The sequence below is a fragment of the Solea senegalensis genome, linkage group LG16 (assembly GCF_019176455.1).
Source record: "Solea senegalensis isolate Sse05_10M linkage group LG16, IFAPA_SoseM_1, whole genome shotgun sequence".
Classification (NCBI taxonomy): Eukaryota; Metazoa; Chordata; class Actinopteri; order Pleuronectiformes; family Soleidae; genus Solea; species Solea senegalensis.
The window spans coordinates 6,771,519-6,791,065 of NC_058036.1; the positions used below are offsets into that span (position 1 = coordinate 6,771,519).

A 19,547-nucleotide genomic window follows, 5' to 3' on the forward strand; every position below is an offset into this window, starting at 1 on the left:
TGTTATTGTTATCAACAGCAGCAGAAGTGGTGCTAGTAGTAGTAATGTAGTAGTTACTTTGAAATGATACACTTTTAAAAAGCAATTGAGAAGATTTAGATTGGTCACATGACGAGTAGACAGTGGTATGAAACTGTAATTGAGTAACAGCATATAAGAAGAATAACCAGTTCCTGTCAGAAGAGGTACAAACATCTGCATACAGAGATGTAGATAAGATAAGAAGCAAAGTTCAAGTTAATTTGGTTATTTTCAATTTTGTCCATTTCAGTTTGTGTTTTCATTTGACTTATAGTGAGCTTTGCTTCTTTCTTTCTTTTTAAACCTGAAGTCTTAAAAGTCTTTTTCTGCTTCAGAAAACATGTAAAAGTAATTTAAGTGCTGAAAGTGCAAAAAAAAACGTATTACTGAATCAGTTGAAGCAGGTTGAAGTCTGATTTCTGCCTCCGCCTGGTGGTAGCACCTCGCTATTACTTTAATTTTAGTCGAATAATTACTTTACTTTACATTTGAAATAAATAACGACTGTGTTTTATGTTTTCCTGAAACAAAGAGTTTTTTAATGTTTTCCATGCCTTTAATCAAAACAAAATGTATTTTTCGCTTCACTGTAAGTGCTTGAGTTGTGTAGTTCTTAAACCTCCAATGAGATAGGCGCTCATCAGGAATGAGCCAATGGCATGCGAGTATTTTCAATCGTAGCCAATCAGCGTCAGGTCCGATTCAGCGCTGCTCCGAGAGTTCCAGGTTTCAGGAAGTCGCGCTGAGTGCAGAGTGACAGCGAGCTAGCGGTGGCTACTAGCTTCACGTCTACCGACTGCTACTGACCTCCGCTCCCAAGATGGCTGGTGCTCGAGCCCTTGGTGTTCTTTCCAGGTTGACATTAAGGAGATTTGCTCTCTTAACAGGTGGGCACTGCATGCGTTTATTACCAAGAATATTACGCGTATTAGCAGCGTGACACTGTAAAAGTAACCCGGAATGTGCCAAGTGTGTGTAGCGGTGATTCGCTTGTTAGAGTAGCTGTTAGCTTAAGATACGCCACTGCAGACGTGCATCGTTAAAACACGGTCGTTTTGTTCTCTCGGCGAACAAATGTCTCAGTGGAAGTCTGTTTGAAATACCCATGAAAGTAGAGCTTTTTTGTTTTAGGGATTAAAACAAAGTACAAACTTGTTTTTAATGCCAGATGGCTAGCCTAGCTTGGGGCTACGGAATCCCGCAAGTTAAGTTTGAGATGCGGCGCTAGAAATATGTATTAATCGGACCGATTCCACATCTCTCTGAAAAGTATCCATGTCACGAATGTTGAGAAACGTTGTGTCTCATTTCTGTGTCTGTTTGAAAATTTGTGTCATTCATTCGCCATTGTGATGGCAACTTTCTGTGTCAGGGGTGGGCGGAGAATCTAGGTGAAGGGTCATTTTCCACTCGTTTGCACAGCATGGCCGAGACCGTTTGAGGTCAGGGCAATATTATATGAGCGTCTCATATGCTTCTGTCGCATATGAAGACATTTTGTCTGCAATAGTGAACAATTTAGGCTAGAGTGCAACACCTCACTTTATAGAGTGTATGTGTATGATGTGTAGGGCCGTGACTAACCATTGTTTTCTTAATCAATTAATCCGTCGATCAATGAACTATTTTTTGGTTCATAAAATGTTTTCCAGACCTGGAAATAACGATGTTGCTGAAAAATCAGAGACCTTGTATTAATTATGAAAAAAACACTCTAAAACCGATTAATGATTGTCAAAATAGTTGACGATAAATAATCGAATAATCCTTACAACCCTGATTATGTGTATTTATATTGTGTTTTCTATTCAACTTTTTTGTATTTTAGTAATTTTGTTATAATATTACAGTGTATGTATTATTTAATCCCATTTTCCTCTTTCACAGGCAGTAGGTATCGCAGCTTCTCTGTAGCTCCTGCCATGCTAGGTAATAACAAAATCAATACAAAGTTGTGCAGTAAATGTCTAATGTCAAATGTCAACATTATCTTCTCTGTGTATTTTTTTTTTAGCTCGCACACACGTGAACTATGAAGTCAAGGGTGATGTTGCTGTTGTACGAATCAACGACCCAAACTCCAAGGTGTGGGTTCCTTTTTTTAAAAAGCAGGAGACTTCGTTTTCACTCCTGGGATTAAATGGGAAACTAATGATTGTTTCTCGTCGTAGGTTAACACCCTGTCAGTCCAAATGCAAAAGGAAATGAGCGAGGTAATGGGTGAGCTGTGGGCCAACGATGCTGTTCAAAGTGCCGTCCTCATCTCCTCAAAGCCTGGATGCTTCATCGCAGGAGCGGATATTAAGTAAGAGAAGCCTGGCTGAATGCACTGTCTGTTCTGAAACATGTCACCTGTAGTATTGATGTCATTGTCATCGGTGTTGGGCATGTGTTGGTTTCTTTTTAAACACTTAATATGTGTTGCAGTATGATCCAGAGCTGCAAGACGGAGGAGGAGGTAGCCAAACTCTCTCAGGAAGGTCAGAAAATGTTTGAGCAGATTGAAAAATCTTCAAAGCCCATCGTCGCTGCCATCAATGGCTCTTGCTTAGGGGGAGGCCTAGAGGTAAACATCAATAGTTTCATTATTCAACTAAAAATAATTCACTAGGGTAACTGTTAATGTGTGGTCTTGTGTTGCATTTCAGTTTGCCATTGCCTGCCAGTACAGAATTGCAACAAAGAGCAAGAAGACAGTACTTGGTACTCCTGAAGTAATGCTGGGTCTTCTCCCTGGAGCTGGTGGTACTCAGCGACTCCCCAAAATGGTTGGTACCAAAAGTCCCAGATTTCCTCAGTTACACGTATGCAGTCCTTTAATTTTATAATTTTTTTGCAGGTCGTTAATAATTAGAGCTGGGGCCAAAATCAGTGTGTAGATATTCAGGTTTTCTGGTGTTTCAATTACCGTATTTTCCGCACTATAAGGCGCACCGGATTATAAGGCGCACCTTCAATGAATGGCCTATTTTAAAACTTTGTCCATATATAAGGCGCACTGCATTATAAGGCGCATAGAATAGACGCTACAGTAGAGGCTGGGGTTACGTTATGCATTCATTAGATGGAGCTGCGCTAAAGGGAATGTCAACAAAACAGTCAGATAGGTCAGTCAAACTTTATTTATAGATTACAAACCAGCGTTCTGACAACTCTGTTTACTCCCAACATGAATAAACAGCTTTTCCTGGATTCAATAAACACGTAAAAAACAGTCTGATACTGTTACGGTAAATCAAACGTTAGTGCTATCACAATATAGTAACACTCGAAATAGTGCAAAGCAATAACAATATATAAATAACTCAACGTTGCTCAAACGTTAATGTCACACAACACAACACACAAAATAAACATGTAAAGCTCACTTTATCAAGTTATTCCTCATCCGCGAATCCCTCGAATTCTTCTTCTTCAGTGTCCGAATTAAACAGTTGGGCGAATACGGGATCCAACATGCCCGGCTCCGTCTCGTCCGGATTATACGGCGCACTGTCGGCTTTTGAGAAAATTTGAGGTTTTTAGGTGCGCCTTATAGTGCGGAAAATACGGTACTTTATTTGTTCTTAAGTACAAATATTATTCATACTAGAAGGTTCCCACTGGGGTTGGACTCTATATCGATATCATGTCATTATGAAATTATTGTCTAAGGTCTTAGATTGTGGTGTTGTGTCTGTGATGTTTTTTTTTTAACGGCTCTGTTATTCAGTCATATAGTCAGTTATAATATTTAAGTTTTAAATATTGATCAGAACATAGAATTGACATATAATTCTATACAAAAACTCGGTTAACAACTCTGTATCGCTGTATTGTATGTAGAGTTGTTCCGATTCCGATACCGGTCTGGCAGTATTTACCAGTTAGCTCCGTTAGCGTTGTTAGCTGCGCTAGCTCCATTAAATGACGTCACGCGCGTCCTTTCCCGGTCAGTTGTCATGGAAACATAAAGCTCTGCCAGTGCTGCGGTGTTTGGACCAGAGTCAAAACAAACGTACAAGCTGAAAAACAAAATAACATATCACTGGGAAAAATAAATGGTGCCCATTTTCCGCTCATGTTTTACAGAGGGTTTAACCTGAGCCAAACCTAACACCAATGGTTTATTTATTTATTTATTTATTTAGTTATTTATGTTTATTTCGGTCATGTCAGTTAGATCACTCATCATCACACATCATCTTAGTGTAGTTTACACAATACACGTAACCGAAAGGGAAAGCGGGAGAAGCAAAAGCTTATCTAGTCCCGCCCCCATTACCCACAGAATACATATTTTCATCGTACAATACATAATTTTTCTTTTTTCTTATGACATTTTGACAAAAACATGTTTCAGCATCAGGTAGCACTCAGAGATGCAGTCTAGCTCTCGACAGTCAATCAGACTCCATGTATGTCAGCTGTTGTTTGGGTACATTCGCTTCTTGTTTTTGTTTGGTTACATTTGCTTCCACTGCCGTCTCCACACGGTGTCTACAGATTTCTGTCTCTGACCTTTGTCATACTTTCCTCCTGGGTCATGCTGTATCGATTAATGGTCACCTCTATATACTTCTTTTTAAATCCACTCCATTTTGCTGATTTTTTCATCTCCTCATCCAGATTATTCCACTGTCTGACACCCGTGACTGATACGGTATCATATCACAGTCATATCACAGTCATGCAGGCGTAGTATGATATATATTTTTTTATAAGACACTGGTATCGGTATGTGTACTCTGTATCAGTCGATACCCACAGCAAAAGTATCGGAATCGGTATCGGGAGGGAAAAAATGGTATCGGAACTTCTATAATTGTATGATATTCGTGGGCATATTCGTTGTTTCTTACACATGTAAAGTTATAGTATATAAATCATATTTAAAAGGACTACACCAGATGTCATCTGCTGTATTTAAAGTATGTAATGCATTAGAGCTGCAACTAACGATTATTTTCATAATTGATTAATCTGTCGATTATTTTCTCGATTAATCGTCCACAAACCAAAGTGATTAACTTTTAATGATTTCTTTGTGATCCAGAGCAAAGAAATGAAGAAAATATTCACATTTAAGAAGCTTAAACAATCGGAAATTTCGTTTTAATCGTGAAAAAAGCTTCAAACCTATTAATCGATTATTAATATAGTTATGAATTAATTGTTTCAGCTCTATAATGCATATTTGAAACAGTTGGAATACAGAAAATGACCCTTTTTCACGTGTTGTCACTGTCGCCATGAGAAGCACAAACCAAGTCACCAACATTGTTCATATTGATGGTGGCTCAGTTAAGGCATCATTTCTTTTATTACCTCCTAGGTCGGTCTACCTAGTGCCTTTGACATGATGCTGACGGGAAGAAATATCCGAGCAGATAAAGCCAAGAAGATGGGACTTGTTGACCAACTCGTAGACCCTCTCGGTAAAAAAAACAAACCATCTTGAAACACATGTATTTAAATTGGTGCTTTTTAAGTATTCCCACCCATGGATGTAATCTGTAATTTTGACTGATTATTAATGTTAATTCCCCACTCGTGTTTCTAGGACCCGGCCTTAAAAGTCCCGAAGAAAGAACGATAGATTACCTTGAAGAAGTTGCCATCGAATGTGCGAAAGGAATCGTCAACAAGAAAATCCCTCTTCGTAAAGAGAAAGGGACAATGCAGAGTAAGTTGTGCTGTATTTGTTGAAATAACATTTATTTAAAAGGAATCCGACACTAAAGTATATATCCTTTGCCACAGAAATTCAAGACTACGTCATGAGCTTTGGATTCGTACGCAACCAAATTTACAAAACTGTCCATGGTAAAGTTATGAAGCAGAGCAAGGGACTTTATCCAGCACCTCTAAAAATCATTGAAGTAAGTAAACGCTTCTTCCAACACTTAGTTTGTCTCTTTGTTTTTTTTGGAAATCCAGTCTTAAAATGTCATTTGTTCCCTTTTCCTTCCAGTGTGTGAAAGCTGGAGTAGAACAAGGCCCTGTGGCTGGATACCTGGCTGAGTCTCAGGTAAGGTCCAATCCAATTGTAGCTCAAACACGGACGTCCAGTAAGCATTATCAGACCTGCCAACCTCTAAGATACGCATTTTGTTTACTTGCATCAGCCCACAGTAATATAGACAACTCTATGGGTTTAGATCGAAATTAAATAAGAATTGCCTTTTCATGTCGATTTATATGTTGAATATCTGACACGGAAGTGAGTGGGGGAGTGATTAGTAAGCATGTGAGACATGCATATGAATTATGTGTGATCAGCCCAAAGGTCATTGAAAATTGGATCATTTTTGGGGTGCATGTGCACGCTGCAGCTACATATATAAGAACAATAACATTGACAATGAAGTTGCTACTCAAAATTCTTTTTCAAGGTTGGCAGGTCTGCATTATTGACAGATGTGTGTCCAGCTCTTGTCCACTAGGGGGCAGAACACTGCCTTTTAGCTTGTTAGTCTTTCTACTCAAACTCTTTTTTAAGCTGTCAGAGCATAAAAGTGCATCTATCCATTACTGGCCCGACTTTCACCACAATTATGTCGCTGTCGTCTTATTCTTCTGTGTACTGGCATCTTTTATTAGTATTATAATTCGTCTCCCAATAATCACCCAAATTCAATTTAGTACAATTTGAATCAGACTAATGTGTTAACATGCATTTTGATTTGTGTGGCTGTCACAGAATTTCGGTCAGTTGGGAAGAACCTCAGAATCAGCCGCCCTAATTGGTCTCTACCATGGTCAAGTCGCATGCAAGAAGAACCGCTTCGGAACCCCCGAAAGAGATGTGAAGTAAGTGCAATGGCTCTTACCCACGCCTTACATATGATGCGACACGATTGACGCAACTCGGGTTTGAAATTAACTCATTTTGTTTTGTTAATCTAATTCAGTCTCCTTCTTGTTTTTGTTTTTTTAACCACTAGGACTCTTGCCGTCTTGGGAGCAGGTCTAATGGGAGCAGGTGTGGCTCAGGTGACTGTGGACAAAGGTGTGCACACAATCCTTAAGGACACCACTGAGGCTGGACTGGCCAGGGGACAGCAGCAGGTTTACAAAGGGTAGGGTGAGATTTTAGATCACTTGTTTTTGGTACACAGAATGTTTATTTACGTCCAGACGGAAACGGCACGCAACATAAGTTATCTTTTTCTTTTCAAAAAGGTTTTTTGTCCATTTCTTTTGTCCGAGCCTGACCAGAACCTGACAGAGTAAGATGAAGTGTACATCCAGAAGGAAGCATAACTGCCTACTTACTTTTTTAATGACAGTAGTTGGTAAAACTGTCAAACAATCTCCAAGACAATGAAAGTCATCGTTTTCCTAAAGTAGCGTATTTTCCTACTATGGGAGGCGTTTTCAAAAAGCACAATTTCTGGTCCCTTAAAACGCCTCTCAGACCAAAAAGACCCCACTGTTTTCTCAATCTCTACACACTTTAGTGCAATAATGTGGTCAATGAACTGTTTGACTAAAGGACTGTATTCATTGATGGGTTACAACATGTTTTCTGTGCTCATCTAAATGATGGAAAAGTGAGCACACTGTACGCCACCCACAGTCGACACACTGACTCGGCATCAGTACAATATATAGCTCCACTTACGGTGAAAATACGGTGTCAACATTTAATAAGTGTGTATATCTACAAAACAACTACTTACAACGGCACATTAAACGCATCACACAGGCTGTTTTCCTCCACAACTACAACAAACACAATGGTTGGACGATGTACTGTAAATAGTTAATCAGTGGTTACAGTTCGACAAGAGTTAATGAAGAAGTAATGTCAATTATGGTGATTCTGAAAATGTATTATGCTCTTAAGTCATAACTCATTTTTTCTTAACTAGGTTCAATGACAAAACCAAGAAAAGGAACATCACGTCCTTTGAGAGAGACTCCATTCTGTGCAACTTGACGGGCCAGCTGGATTACAAGGGCTTTGAAAAGGCCGACATGGTTATTGAAGCTGTGTTTGAGGACATTAACATCAAGCACGCAGTCCTGAAGGAGGTGGAAGCTGTAAGTAGGACTTTTACAAGCTGTTGGAAAGATAATGCCCTTGAAATAGTTTCATCGTCGAGCAGTGGCCGTGAAATAACCATCATTTTCCTGCAGGTTGTCTCCCCTCACTGCATATTTGCCAGCAACACGTCCGCTCTGCCCATCAAGGACATCGCCGCAGTCAGCAAGAGGCCAGATAAGGTTGGTACTCGAGAGCCTTGTCATTTAAAAGCCATGGTTGGCATCGAAATGAAATAACACAATGATGCTGAGTATTATCTGTGTATGCTCAGGTCATCGGAATGCACTACTTCTCTCCAGTCGACAAGATGCAGCTCCTTGAGATCATAAGCACTGATAAGACGTCGAAGGACACGATTGCCTCTGCGGTGGCAGTCGGCCTGAAACAGGGAAAAGTCATCATCGTGGTTGGGGTGAGTTTGTGCCTCCTCTTTTTTGTGCCTCACCAAGGATGGGCGTTACGAGCAAAAATGCTACTTAAACAATGGTGTTATTATACTCCAGTGCATTACAGCTAGTGAAAGTAATGCAGCTATGAGGTGCATTCAAGAAACCTTGTAAATGTCACATATCTCAATGCTTGTTGACACTGCCACCTTGTGATAATGGCTGCACACTGCATAAATTTAGGTGTTCATTATTATTATTGGGTATTGTTTTGTTTTTTTTAATTAAATGCAACTGTTGATTTAACTTATGTATCTTTTTAATATCTTGAAAAGTCATTGACTTAAAGTTAATTTTCATTTCCCATTAAATGAGTCTTGTTTATTCCACCTCTGAGTCATGATCCCCATTACAGATACATTGCAAACAACCAATGTGGTCTGGATCCAATCCAATCCACTTTATTTATCGAGCACATTTATCAAACACCACAGTTGGACAAAGTGCTGTACAATAACGTTAAAATGACTTAAAACACAGGTAAAAAGAAATAAAATAAGCGAAAAAGACATCTCACATTCACAAGGCAATAAAAACACCAACAGCTCACGCTGTGTCAGAGGCCAAGGAGAAGAAGTGCGTCTTAAGACGAGCTTTAACAACAGGAAGTGAAGGGGCGTGTCTAATATTAAATTAGGCGAGTAAATGGTAATTGCACATTTATCTCTTTCAAACTTGGCAGTAATTTAATGTCTTATATTATGCAAGTAAAGGTGCAGACTTAGTGGATAGACCGCCAAAATAAAACAGTAGAAGAAGAAATGTTCAAGCTACTATGCTATGTGTTCCAACGCTGGAGCTGGAAGTAATAAAAAAAAAATCCATGTCTATTGCAGAGAAATTTGAACTTGGAGTGAATTCCCACTGCAGTAATACATATATTGTAATACTTTTAAGGTGCTTATATTTAGCTAAAGCTAAAAGCTCCATGATTTATATATTGGTACATGTTGGGGCGCATTCACACCAAGTTTTATTGGTTCGTTTGAAGAGATGTGAATGCGCAACCGAACCAAAATCCAATCCAACTTTATTTATAAAGCACTTTTAAAAACAACAGCTAAAACAAAGTGCTGTATATTAAAGATAAATAAAATATCAAAACAGGAGACCTAATAGACACAAGAACAAACAATAAAATACTGTAGAAAGTATAAAAAAACAAGTATAAAAACATACACATGTGGTTTGCTCTTAATGTGGCAGAAACAGAAGTTGCCCTGCATTAACCAACAGATGGGCGACTTGTCTTTTTCATTGTTTGTCTCCTTCAGTAATTCTTGACGCAGCGCCCCCTCAGGCAAAGAGGGGAACATGCTATTCAAAAGGTTCGGTTTGTTTCACTAAAGTGCAGTGCGAAAGCAAACTCGGACCGGCTGAAGGTTGCAACCCCCTATCGTACCAAGTCTAGTGGACTATTGGATGTGAGAAAAGGACCTTCGTTGTAACTTAATTGCACTGTTTTTGCAGGACGGGCCTGGATTCTATACCACGAGGTGTTTGGCTCCGATGTTGGCTGAAGCTGTACGAGTACTTCAGGTTTGTGGTTTCAACCTGTTATATCATTATAAGGCCAGTGTCTGCTTTTATTTATACATCATATACTATAGTATTTAATGGTTTTCTTGCATTTGCAGGAAGGAGTTGACCCCAAGAAGTTAGACGGACTCACGACGAGCTTTGGTTTCCCGGTGGGTGCAGCGACACTGGCTGATGAAGTCGGCATCGACGTAGCCGCCCATGTGGCAGAGGATCTCGGCAAAGCTTTCGGCTCTCGCTTTGGAGGTGGAAACGTGGAGGTTCTGAAGACGATGGTCGACCAGGGATTCAAGGGTACGAGTGGCCACGTCGGGAGAACTGTACTATAATTTCCGTTTTAATTAAGCCGCGTCACTCTGGACGTGATATGATTTAATGCTTGTATTTCCCGCCTAGGACGCAAATCCGGGAAGGGTTGCTACGTCTACCAGCCAGGACTTAAATCCAAAGAGGTTAACCCAGACATTGGAGAAATCCTGGAGAAATACAGGATGACTCCAAATCCTGCTGTGTAAGTTGTATAAGACACTGAATATTACACCAATCGTTTCCTCTAATACAAAATCATTTGAGCAATTGGTCTTAAAATGTTTAGATTTAGGTTTTTTTTACTTACTGAAGTGGAAATAATTGGGCTTTTCTATGTTAATAATGTCACAGGGTGACAAGAGTGATAATTTAAAGGTACTTCCGCTGCAGACCCTCGTTTAGCTTCTCCTCTGGTTGAGCGTTTTTGAGATGGGTACTGAGGCTTTTTCAGCATTTCCGCTGTTTCTCTGCTGGTATTCGCTGTGTTGAAGCGCTACAAGCTCCGTTGTACGGTGCTCGGTGGTGGATGACTTAACAGACCATAACACCACACCACCGTTTGCTTCTTGTTGTTTTAAATGTTTTTTTGTGAGTCAAAATGATAAGATAGAGAGAAGTTATGTTAAGGGTGGTGTAGGAGACATGTCTCATTTTTATTCCCCCCCCCCAACCACTAGGGGGTTGTATTTAATTTCTTATATTCTGCCTGAGGCTGACACCGGCCTTTTTTTTAATCAGTCAGTTTCTTACATATACTGTCCCTGCTTCAGTGTTTAACATCTTTACATTTAAATACTGTTTTTATACAGTTCAGCGGACTCGGACGTGCAGTACAGGCTCGTTTCCCGCTTCGTCAACGAGGCCATACTGTGTTTGCAGGAGGGTATTTTGAACAACCCGCTGGAAGGAGACATCGGGGCTGTGTTTGGTCTGGGATTCCCTCCTTGCCTCGGAGGTCAGAACTCAACCTTAATCTTCTTTCTGTCTTTCTTATTTCCTAGTGTTTTTGCATGAATCTGAAAGCCCAGGAATGATATATTCTATAATCCTAATCCAATATGTCACTGCTTCCAGGACCTTTCCGCTTTGTGGACAGTTTTGGCGCCGACAAGCTGGTGGAGAAGATGAGAAAGTACGAAGCCGTCTACGGGAATCATTTCACTCCATGCCAACTCTTACTGGATCACGCCAACGACTCCAGCAAGCGATTTCACAAGTGACCGACTCGCCACACGTGCCCGTAGCAACGAATAAAACTCGTACCTTCATATATCATGAGTGGAGGGAAACATTCTGAGAAACACACAGCCAGTTTATTAGGTACGTCCAAAAGGTACAGCTTTTGTGTGATCACTTTGGAGGCTGTAGATACTGTAATTTAGCCTAAACTTTACGGTATGAATATTATAGGAGTGTTCAAACATAAGCACCTTTGAAAAGAATGCGTAGCCTCCATTAATACTAGCTCCATGTACCTAATAAACTGACAACTGTGCGTCATCGCTAAAGTGTTTTTTATATTGTACTTAACATTGATTTACCCAACAGCGTCTAGATTGAGTGGCACTTATTACACACACACACACACACACACACCACTTGTGTCAAGACACTAAAGAGGCAAAGGAATTAAAATATTTTCCAACTTGAGAACTGGTGACGGATGAATGTTTGCTTCAGCAAGTGTCTTTTTCTGTACATTCTAAGATTTTTCTGGCCTGTTCTGAGTGTAATGTAAATGCAAAGCTTGAATAAATTCTTTTGTTATTGAACCTTTTTTTCTGGGGGGGGTGTTATTTTATAGACTCCTTGTGTCTGAAACCTTTAAAAGCTTATGGTTAACCTTGTAACTTATGGGAGTGAATTGACCCAGTGAGAGCTTTATTTATTTATTTATTTCAGTCTCCATTAACTGCTGTTAAGATAACATTTACTCTTTATGCGGTCCACGTACAAAAACAGAACATATTACTTGTAAAAAAAAATAGTAATGTTGATAGTAATAAGTATGATTATATTGCAATAATCAACAAAACGATTTCTTTAAAAGGGTATAAAGACCATCTTATAGATAAAAGCTGATTTAAAATCTGTCTATAAATTGAAATGTATGTGTATTTTTGTACGCGAGTGTTTGGTGTGTTGCTTTTAATGCCTTTTTCAAAACCGTATTTGCAGTTGCACAGCAAACTCTTAAACAACAACAAATAATTACTAAACAAGGAGAAAGAAGAAAAAATGGAACTAATCATAGATATAGTTCATGTTAATGGAGATACAATGAGGACCTTTGTCATCGCTTGACGTCATAGTACGTTTAAAATGTCTTATGTTTTTTAAGTTTTGCTGTTATTGAGGTGTCATTTAAAATACTTTAATCCTTTCCCCAGCAACCAACACAAGAATCTGCTTTATATATATATATATGTATACAGTATATATAGATATACTGTATATCTGTATATCTATATATAGATATACTGTAGATAGATATACTGTATATATCTATATATATATTGTATATACACGATGTGTAACGTAAGTTTGCCCCAATCCTGAACGCGCATGCATGCGCACGTCACATGGCACATGGTTCCCATTGTCCGCAGAGCAGAGCGGAGCAGGGTGTGTTCAGCACGGGGGGGGTGAGGCAGTGTGGGCTGGGCAGGGCTGTGTTTTTCCTCCTCCTCATCATCATCGTCGTCGTCAGCCTTTTATACATGTTGTTGTGACTTCGCATCCTTTCAGACAGATGCTGAGGGCGGAGGAGGAGGCGCTGGGTCCCGTCGAGGAGGAGGAGGATGACGGTGAGAGTCGCTCAGACTGGCTCACATGAGGGGTGCGCCCGTCTCTGTCTGCACCTGCACGGAGGCGCAAAACTGCGGGCGTCGCGTCGCGTCGCATCGCATCGCAACGAGATCATGGCGTTATAACGCGGTGAGGATACTTCTTCCTTCTTCTTAATCTTGGAATCAAAATGTCTAAAAGCAAACACGGCGAGGCGGTGACTGTGGTGGTGCGCTGCCGGCCGTTCAGCAGGAGAGAGGAGATGTCGGGGTGTGAGAACGTCCTGGACGTGGATGAGAAACGGGGGCAGATCACTATCAGGAACCCCAGGGCACCACCTGATGAGCCCATGAAGGTGTTCACGTTCGATGTCGTGCACGGCTTTGAGTCCAAGCAGAGGGACATCTATGAAGACGCTGTGAGACCTCTGGTGGAGTCCGTGTTGCAGGGATTCAACGGGACCATATTCGCCTACGGGCAAACTGGGACAGGTAAAACGCACACCATGCAAGGCGTTTCCAGTGACCCGGAAAAGAGCGGGGTCATACCGAATTCTTTTCAGCACATTTTCACACAGATCTCCAGAACGCAGAATCAGAAGTACCTGGTGAGGTCGTCGTACCTGGAGATCTACCAGGAGGAGGTCCGAGACCTGCTGTGCAAAGACAACAACAAGAAGCTGGAGCTGAAGGAGAGTCCAGACTTCGGGGTGTATGTGAAGGACTTGTCCTCAGTGGTGACCAAGAACGCCACCGAGATTGAACACGTGATGAACCTGGGCAACCAGTCCAGGTCTGTGGGCTTCACCAACATGAATGAACGCAGCTCCAGGTCCCACGCCATATTTGGCATCACCGTGGAGTGCAGCGAGGTGGGGCCAGACGGCGAGGACCACATCCGCGTCGGGAAGCTGAACATGGTTGACCTGGCGGGCAGCGAGCGCCAGAGCAAGACGGGCGCCAAAGGGAAGCGACTGAAGGAAGCGGCCAAAATCAACCTGTCCCTGTCGGCGCTGGGGAACGTCATCTCAGCTCTGGTGGACGGGAAGAGCAGCCACATCCCGTACAGAGACTCCAAGCTGACCCGCCTGCTTCAGGACTCGCTGGGAGGCAACGCCAAGACTGTGATGATCGCAACGGTGGGGCCTTCGCACAAGAACTTTGACGAGTCCCTGGCCACGCTCAGGTACGCCAGCAGGGCCAAGAACATAAAGAACAAACCTCGGATCAACGAGGACCCCAAAGACGCCCTGCTCAGGGAGTTCCAGGAGGAGATCGCCCGCTTGAAGGCGCAGCTGGAGAAGCAAGGGATGCTCGCAAAGGAGAGGAGAAGGAGAAGGAATAGCAGACGACTGAGTAAAAACATGGCAGGGATGGAGGACGAGATCCTGAAAGAGAGGGATTCCGAGGTTTGGAAGAGTCTTCAGGACGAAATGGAGGTGAAACATCTCACGAGAGAGGGCAGCGTCAGGCCCAAGAGTCTGATCTGCCAGGGGAGCAGTGAGCGGTTAAGGCCCCTGCATGAGCACCGAAGGAGTGTGCAGGAGCTGCAGTGGGACCAAGAAGCTCTGGAGAAGATCATCGAGAAATATCAGGTACCGGAGGGGGGAGGAGATCATGAACGTGGTGCCGGTGGAACGATGAAAAATGTGCATGAATAATTTATTGTGTGTCTTTGTTCACAGACCATGGAGAGCAAACTGTTAGTGGGAGGAAAGACGATCATTGATCACACCAATGAACAGCAGAAAATGCTGGAACTGAAGAGGCAAGAAATTGCAGAACAGGTAGCTTTTAGTGTATAGTTCTCCCCGACAGTGTTCCTTCTTTGAACGTGTCTCATAAATAAGCGGATCAGTGTCCGTGTTTATGGGCGGTGGTCGTTGCTGAACGTCTGACTGTGAGTTGCAGATAAGACGGGAGAGAGAGATCCAGCAGCAGATGATGCTCCAGGACGAGGAGACCTTGGAGATGAGAGAAACGTTCTCCTCCCTGCAGCAGGAGGTGGAACTGAAGACAAAGAAGCTGAAGAGGGTAGGATGACTCACCCACAAAGGGGCAGTTAATCTTGTTTGCAAATAAGATTCTTGAGGGTGTTTCTCCAGTCAGGGCCTTGTACTTTGTGGTGTTTGGCAGTAATTCAATTCCTTGGTTTCTGGCTGGTATTAGATTGGATCTCTTTTTTTTCTTTGCCCATGTTTATGTACAGATATACACCAAACTGCAGTTGGTGAGGGCGGAGATGAGAGATGTCATCGATGAGCACATTGTGACCAGACAGGAGCTTGAGCAGACACAGAACGAGCTCACCAGAGAACTCAAGTTCAAGTGAGTTTTAGTACACACTCAGTATTAATATATTAATTTAACACTTAATTCCATGTATTTATATTTTGGTAACCTAATAATGTACAATCTTTATTACACCAGTTGTACAAACATTGTTGTTTGTATCCCAAAATGATATATACAGCGTAGTAGTATCAAAAAAAGTTAACTTTCTTTTATATTTGCAATGAAATATTTAATATGTGATATATTATTGTAATATATCATATTAGTATAACAGTGTAAGCGACATACTGTGTGTAACTTCTTTTTAGTAGTGTTATTATATTATTACTGGTGGTTTTATTGTGTACAATACCAACAATATAATCTTTTTTTTTACATTAAATCTCAATTCTATGAATAATTGAGTGGATTTTGGAGTAACCGAAACGCGGTGGGTGAACTCAGCTGACGTGTGCCTGTGTTTGCCTCTTGCAGGTATCTGTTAATTGAGAACTTTATACCTCCCGAGGAAAAGAACAAGATTATGAACAGGCTGCACTTTGACAGTGAGGAGGATCAGTGGAAACTCAGGCCGGTCATTCCACCAGAGAGGTCAGTGAAGTCATTTCACAGCGTAGGCGATACCGATGGAAGACACGGCTGGTTTTATGTTAATTAATAAGAGAGAGAGACACCTTTCACTGCTATGTATAAAGACTGCAATGCAGTGCAGATGTAGTGACTATTTTTAGATGCAGTATAACTCCAATGTGTTCCAAAGTATGCATTCACTGTTATTAAATGTGACGACAGATGACACGACATAGTTTATTTTTTATCTAATGCAGGGGGTGTCAACATTTTTTTCCCCTTTGTTTTAAACATATTATGAACAAACTTGAAATTTCTTGAGAAAAATGATATTATATTACGAAATATTTGGTCACAGGCAGAGCCGGAAGCTTTTTTTGTGCCTTAAATGAAGGTGAACGGCGCAGAAAATGCATCAGCATGGTTCTTTGTGCCGATTTCAAATGACAATTTGTATGTTTGACACCCCTGGTCTAATGTGTGATTATAGCATCATTTGAAGTTCTTACGTTGTCGCAACCTGCTACCAGCAGGGGGCATCAAAGTCATAATTTTACCCTAAACAAGCCACAGTGGAAGTCTCTAACCCCCCATGAGGCTATGGATATTTTACCCAAATATGTCGTTTTTCTTCATAATATACCTGTCACTTTAACAATATTGAAGCTTTTCAAACATTTAGATATAGGAATTAAATTTTTTTGGTTTTGAGAACTTTGCATCTCAACATCTGAACATGGAGTGTGTTTTAAATAACTAAACCTTCCACTTCTCAGTGCAACCACTCGGGTTAAGAAGAGGCCTCTCTCCGCCGTGGGATACAAGAGGCCGATCAGCCAATATGCACAAATGGCTGTTGCCACGGCAACCGGGGCCCCATCCAGATACCAGGTCAGTGCTGAGACATTCACAAGTACAGCAGAGGAAAGAAAAAGAAGGAAAAAAAAAGATGTGAAATGTGAGGATGGTTTTTGTTGTAGCCATGGCAACTATCCATAGTTTAAAATGCTGTATCTTGTGCCAGTGAAAAATCAATGTGATTTAATAAAACCTGGCAGTAGCTGAGGATGTTTCATTACAGAACACTTTAAACAAAAGTCACTTTGGAACCGATGGTAGAGTTTTTGATTGATTTCTTGAAATATGAATTGGGTTGAGTAGAAAATGGTGTAAACATGTGATATTGTGTTTTTAAAACTGTACCTTTACTGACATTTCTTCTTACACAGGCTGAGAACTTAATGCTGTTGGAGTTAGACATGTCTCCGCCAACCATGTTTGCTTTGAACCTGAATGGAGCTCATCTGGAGAGGGCCTTCTCCCCTCGGCTGATGCCAGAACTCCTGGTGAACGTTCCGATCAGAGAGAGCAGCGCTGCGTCCTCACGGGTCAGGAAATCACATTCCTGGTAAGAGAAAGGCTGTTACATGCAAATGTCTGCAGATATTACACTGAACTGTGCTGTGGGAACGTAATGTGAAGCTTTGATATGATGAAGTTTTGCACCCGGAAAATCCTACGGATACATTTGATGATGCTGTGAAACGATGGTTCCTCAGGGTGCAGTGTCGGGCCCGCTGTTGTTGTTATTTTATCTACAGATGAAACCAATTGAATTGGCTAGTAAGTAGAAAATAAATTATAAAAGCTTGGTAGTTGCTAAAATAGAACATCCAAGAAAGTGGAAGTAAATGACATAGAAGTAGAAAGAATAATTGAAGTTCAATTAGTTGGGGGGTGATAAATAACATCCATAACACATTTATTGCTATATGTTATATCGATTACATTAGATTATACTTTTTATTCCATGTTGCTAAAAGATAGATAGATATAGATAGATATAGAATATTATAAAATATATATTCTAATATATTAGAATTAAACAAGTTGTAGTGCAAGAACAAAATTGTATCGCAAAGAATAAAATAAGATGTACAAAAGTGGAAAAACAAGAATAATAGACCAATAGAAATTTCTATTTACATCTACATTTACTATTTACATTACACATATACTCTAAATACTGTATTTAATTGTGTTCTGTTTCAATAAATAAAGTAAAACTGAACTGATAATAATTCAAATATACATTTGTTATGGTCTACAGGTATCAGGCACCACAAGCACCATCTGTGCCGTCATCATCATCCTCCACCATGCTGACATCGGCGTCTCAGAGCTTCTGTCCCTCTCACAGGCAGAGGCCGTCCTCTGCCTCCTATCTGCCGCCAGAAGGTCCAGTCCATACGAGTCCTTAATACGTGTCCATAGACCTGTTAAGACCTGTACGTGTAGGAGTTCAACGCGGCGCCATGTTATTCCAGACTGAAAAGGGACCATGGGGAGAGGGCGAGGTGGTGGTGCATATGATATGCCTTGGTTTTGAGTTTACTACTCCATAGGAATTACTTTAGTGAGCATGTAGTTGACGACAAACATCCTCCATTCATTTCCAAAGATTGCCTGTGTGAATGAGTGAGTTCTGACTGTTTCCTTTCTCTGGACTTAACACTGGTCTACCCAAATAGCACAGCTAAAAGTGTGTGACATTCGACTTAAACACTTCAATTTAGTTTCATTGTACTTTAGTTTAAAGGTCCAGTGTGTAACAGTTGGGAAAGGGGCTGGGAGTTACTGGCAGAAATTGAATATATCATCCCTAAAAATGTAGAATGTATGACCTCTATGACCTTTTGACTTTCACTTTCAGTATCTGGCAGTTATTCAACCGTTTAGGAAATACGGTACTGAGACGCTGGCGTGTGACGCTCTGGTGAATGATTCCGGAAAGTCCTGCGGGCTACTGTAATGACAAGTATATGGGTGCAAAGCTCTATTTCTCTGCTTTTCTGTATCCATCCATCCATCTTCTACCGCTTTATCCTCCACATGGCATGGCAGCCCTGTGTCAGCTGCCATGTCATAGGGTGAGGTCACATACATATGGGTTAAAGGGTACGCAGAAGGGTTAAATGTACTCTCGGTAAGCTTTATTTAAGCCGTCATCTTGTGTCATGAAGACGTAGACGTTTACGACGCGCAAAAAAGGAATAACTGAGTGGTTGTCACCTATTCTTACACACTGGAACTTTGTTTACAAACATCCTCTCTTAAGTCAACTTTTTCTTAATGTACAAAAAAACCAAAAGTGTGATGTCGGAGGGTGATCGTGGAGTTGTGGGGTCCAGACTTTTGTGAGCCGCTCTGGTTTAAAGTGTGTGTGCTTGATGCACTGTTGCTTGGATTTGTAGCTATAACATAATTGTGACGCCAAACAAAAAAGGTGTAAATAAAGCTTGCAGTGCTCTCTCTTGATCAGCTGCCTTATTTTTTCATCATTGAGCATTTGTGCATTTGCTTATACTCATGAAAATAAAAAAAAAAGACCGAAAATGATCTTGAACCTGCCTACTGTGGTGTGTCTTCACCAGCTCTGCAGTCCTCCTCTGATCCCGGCCATGAATGTGAAGATGGCAGATGGAATAAACGCACACAGAATGTGTGGGGAGGGAAAACTTTTCAAATGACAGCTATGTACAGTAAGAT

The 19,547-nt window shown here is 41.0% G+C and overlaps 2 protein-coding genes across 2 annotated transcripts; both read left to right on the forward strand.

Moving 5' to 3' along the window:
• The first annotated feature begins 770 nt into the window (after window positions 1-770).
• On the forward strand, window positions 771-12,119 carry hadhab (hydroxyacyl-CoA dehydrogenase trifunctional multienzyme complex subunit alpha b). The gene is made up of 20 exons (XM_044048001.1): window positions 771-908; window positions 1,909-1,950; window positions 2,036-2,106; window positions 2,193-2,326; window positions 2,449-2,587; window positions 2,670-2,789; window positions 5,336-5,438; window positions 5,564-5,686; window positions 5,764-5,882; window positions 5,975-6,031; window positions 6,704-6,813; window positions 6,948-7,082; window positions 7,878-8,049; window positions 8,146-8,232; window positions 8,325-8,465; window positions 9,970-10,038; window positions 10,137-10,332; window positions 10,435-10,549; window positions 11,157-11,302; window positions 11,422-12,119. Exons 1-20 carry the CDS (start codon window positions 842-844, stop codon window positions 11,565-11,567), a joined length of 2,292 nt encoding a protein of 763 aa, XP_043903936.1. The 5' UTR covers window positions 771-841; the 3' UTR covers window positions 11,568-12,119.
• Window positions 12,120-13,033: 914 nt separating this feature from the next.
• LOC122782699 (kinesin-like protein KIF3B) lies at window positions 13,034-19,316 on the forward strand. Its single transcript, XM_044047161.1, has 8 exons — window positions 13,034-14,728; window positions 14,819-14,920; window positions 15,045-15,167; window positions 15,343-15,461; window positions 15,903-16,019; window positions 16,775-16,889; window positions 17,228-17,406; window positions 18,109-19,316. The coding sequence occupies exons 1-8, from the start codon at window positions 13,325-13,327 to the stop codon at window positions 18,257-18,259; spliced, it is 2,310 nt and encodes a 769-aa protein (XP_043903096.1). The 5' UTR covers window positions 13,034-13,324; the 3' UTR covers window positions 18,260-19,316.
• Window positions 19,317-19,547: the final 231 nt, after the last annotated feature.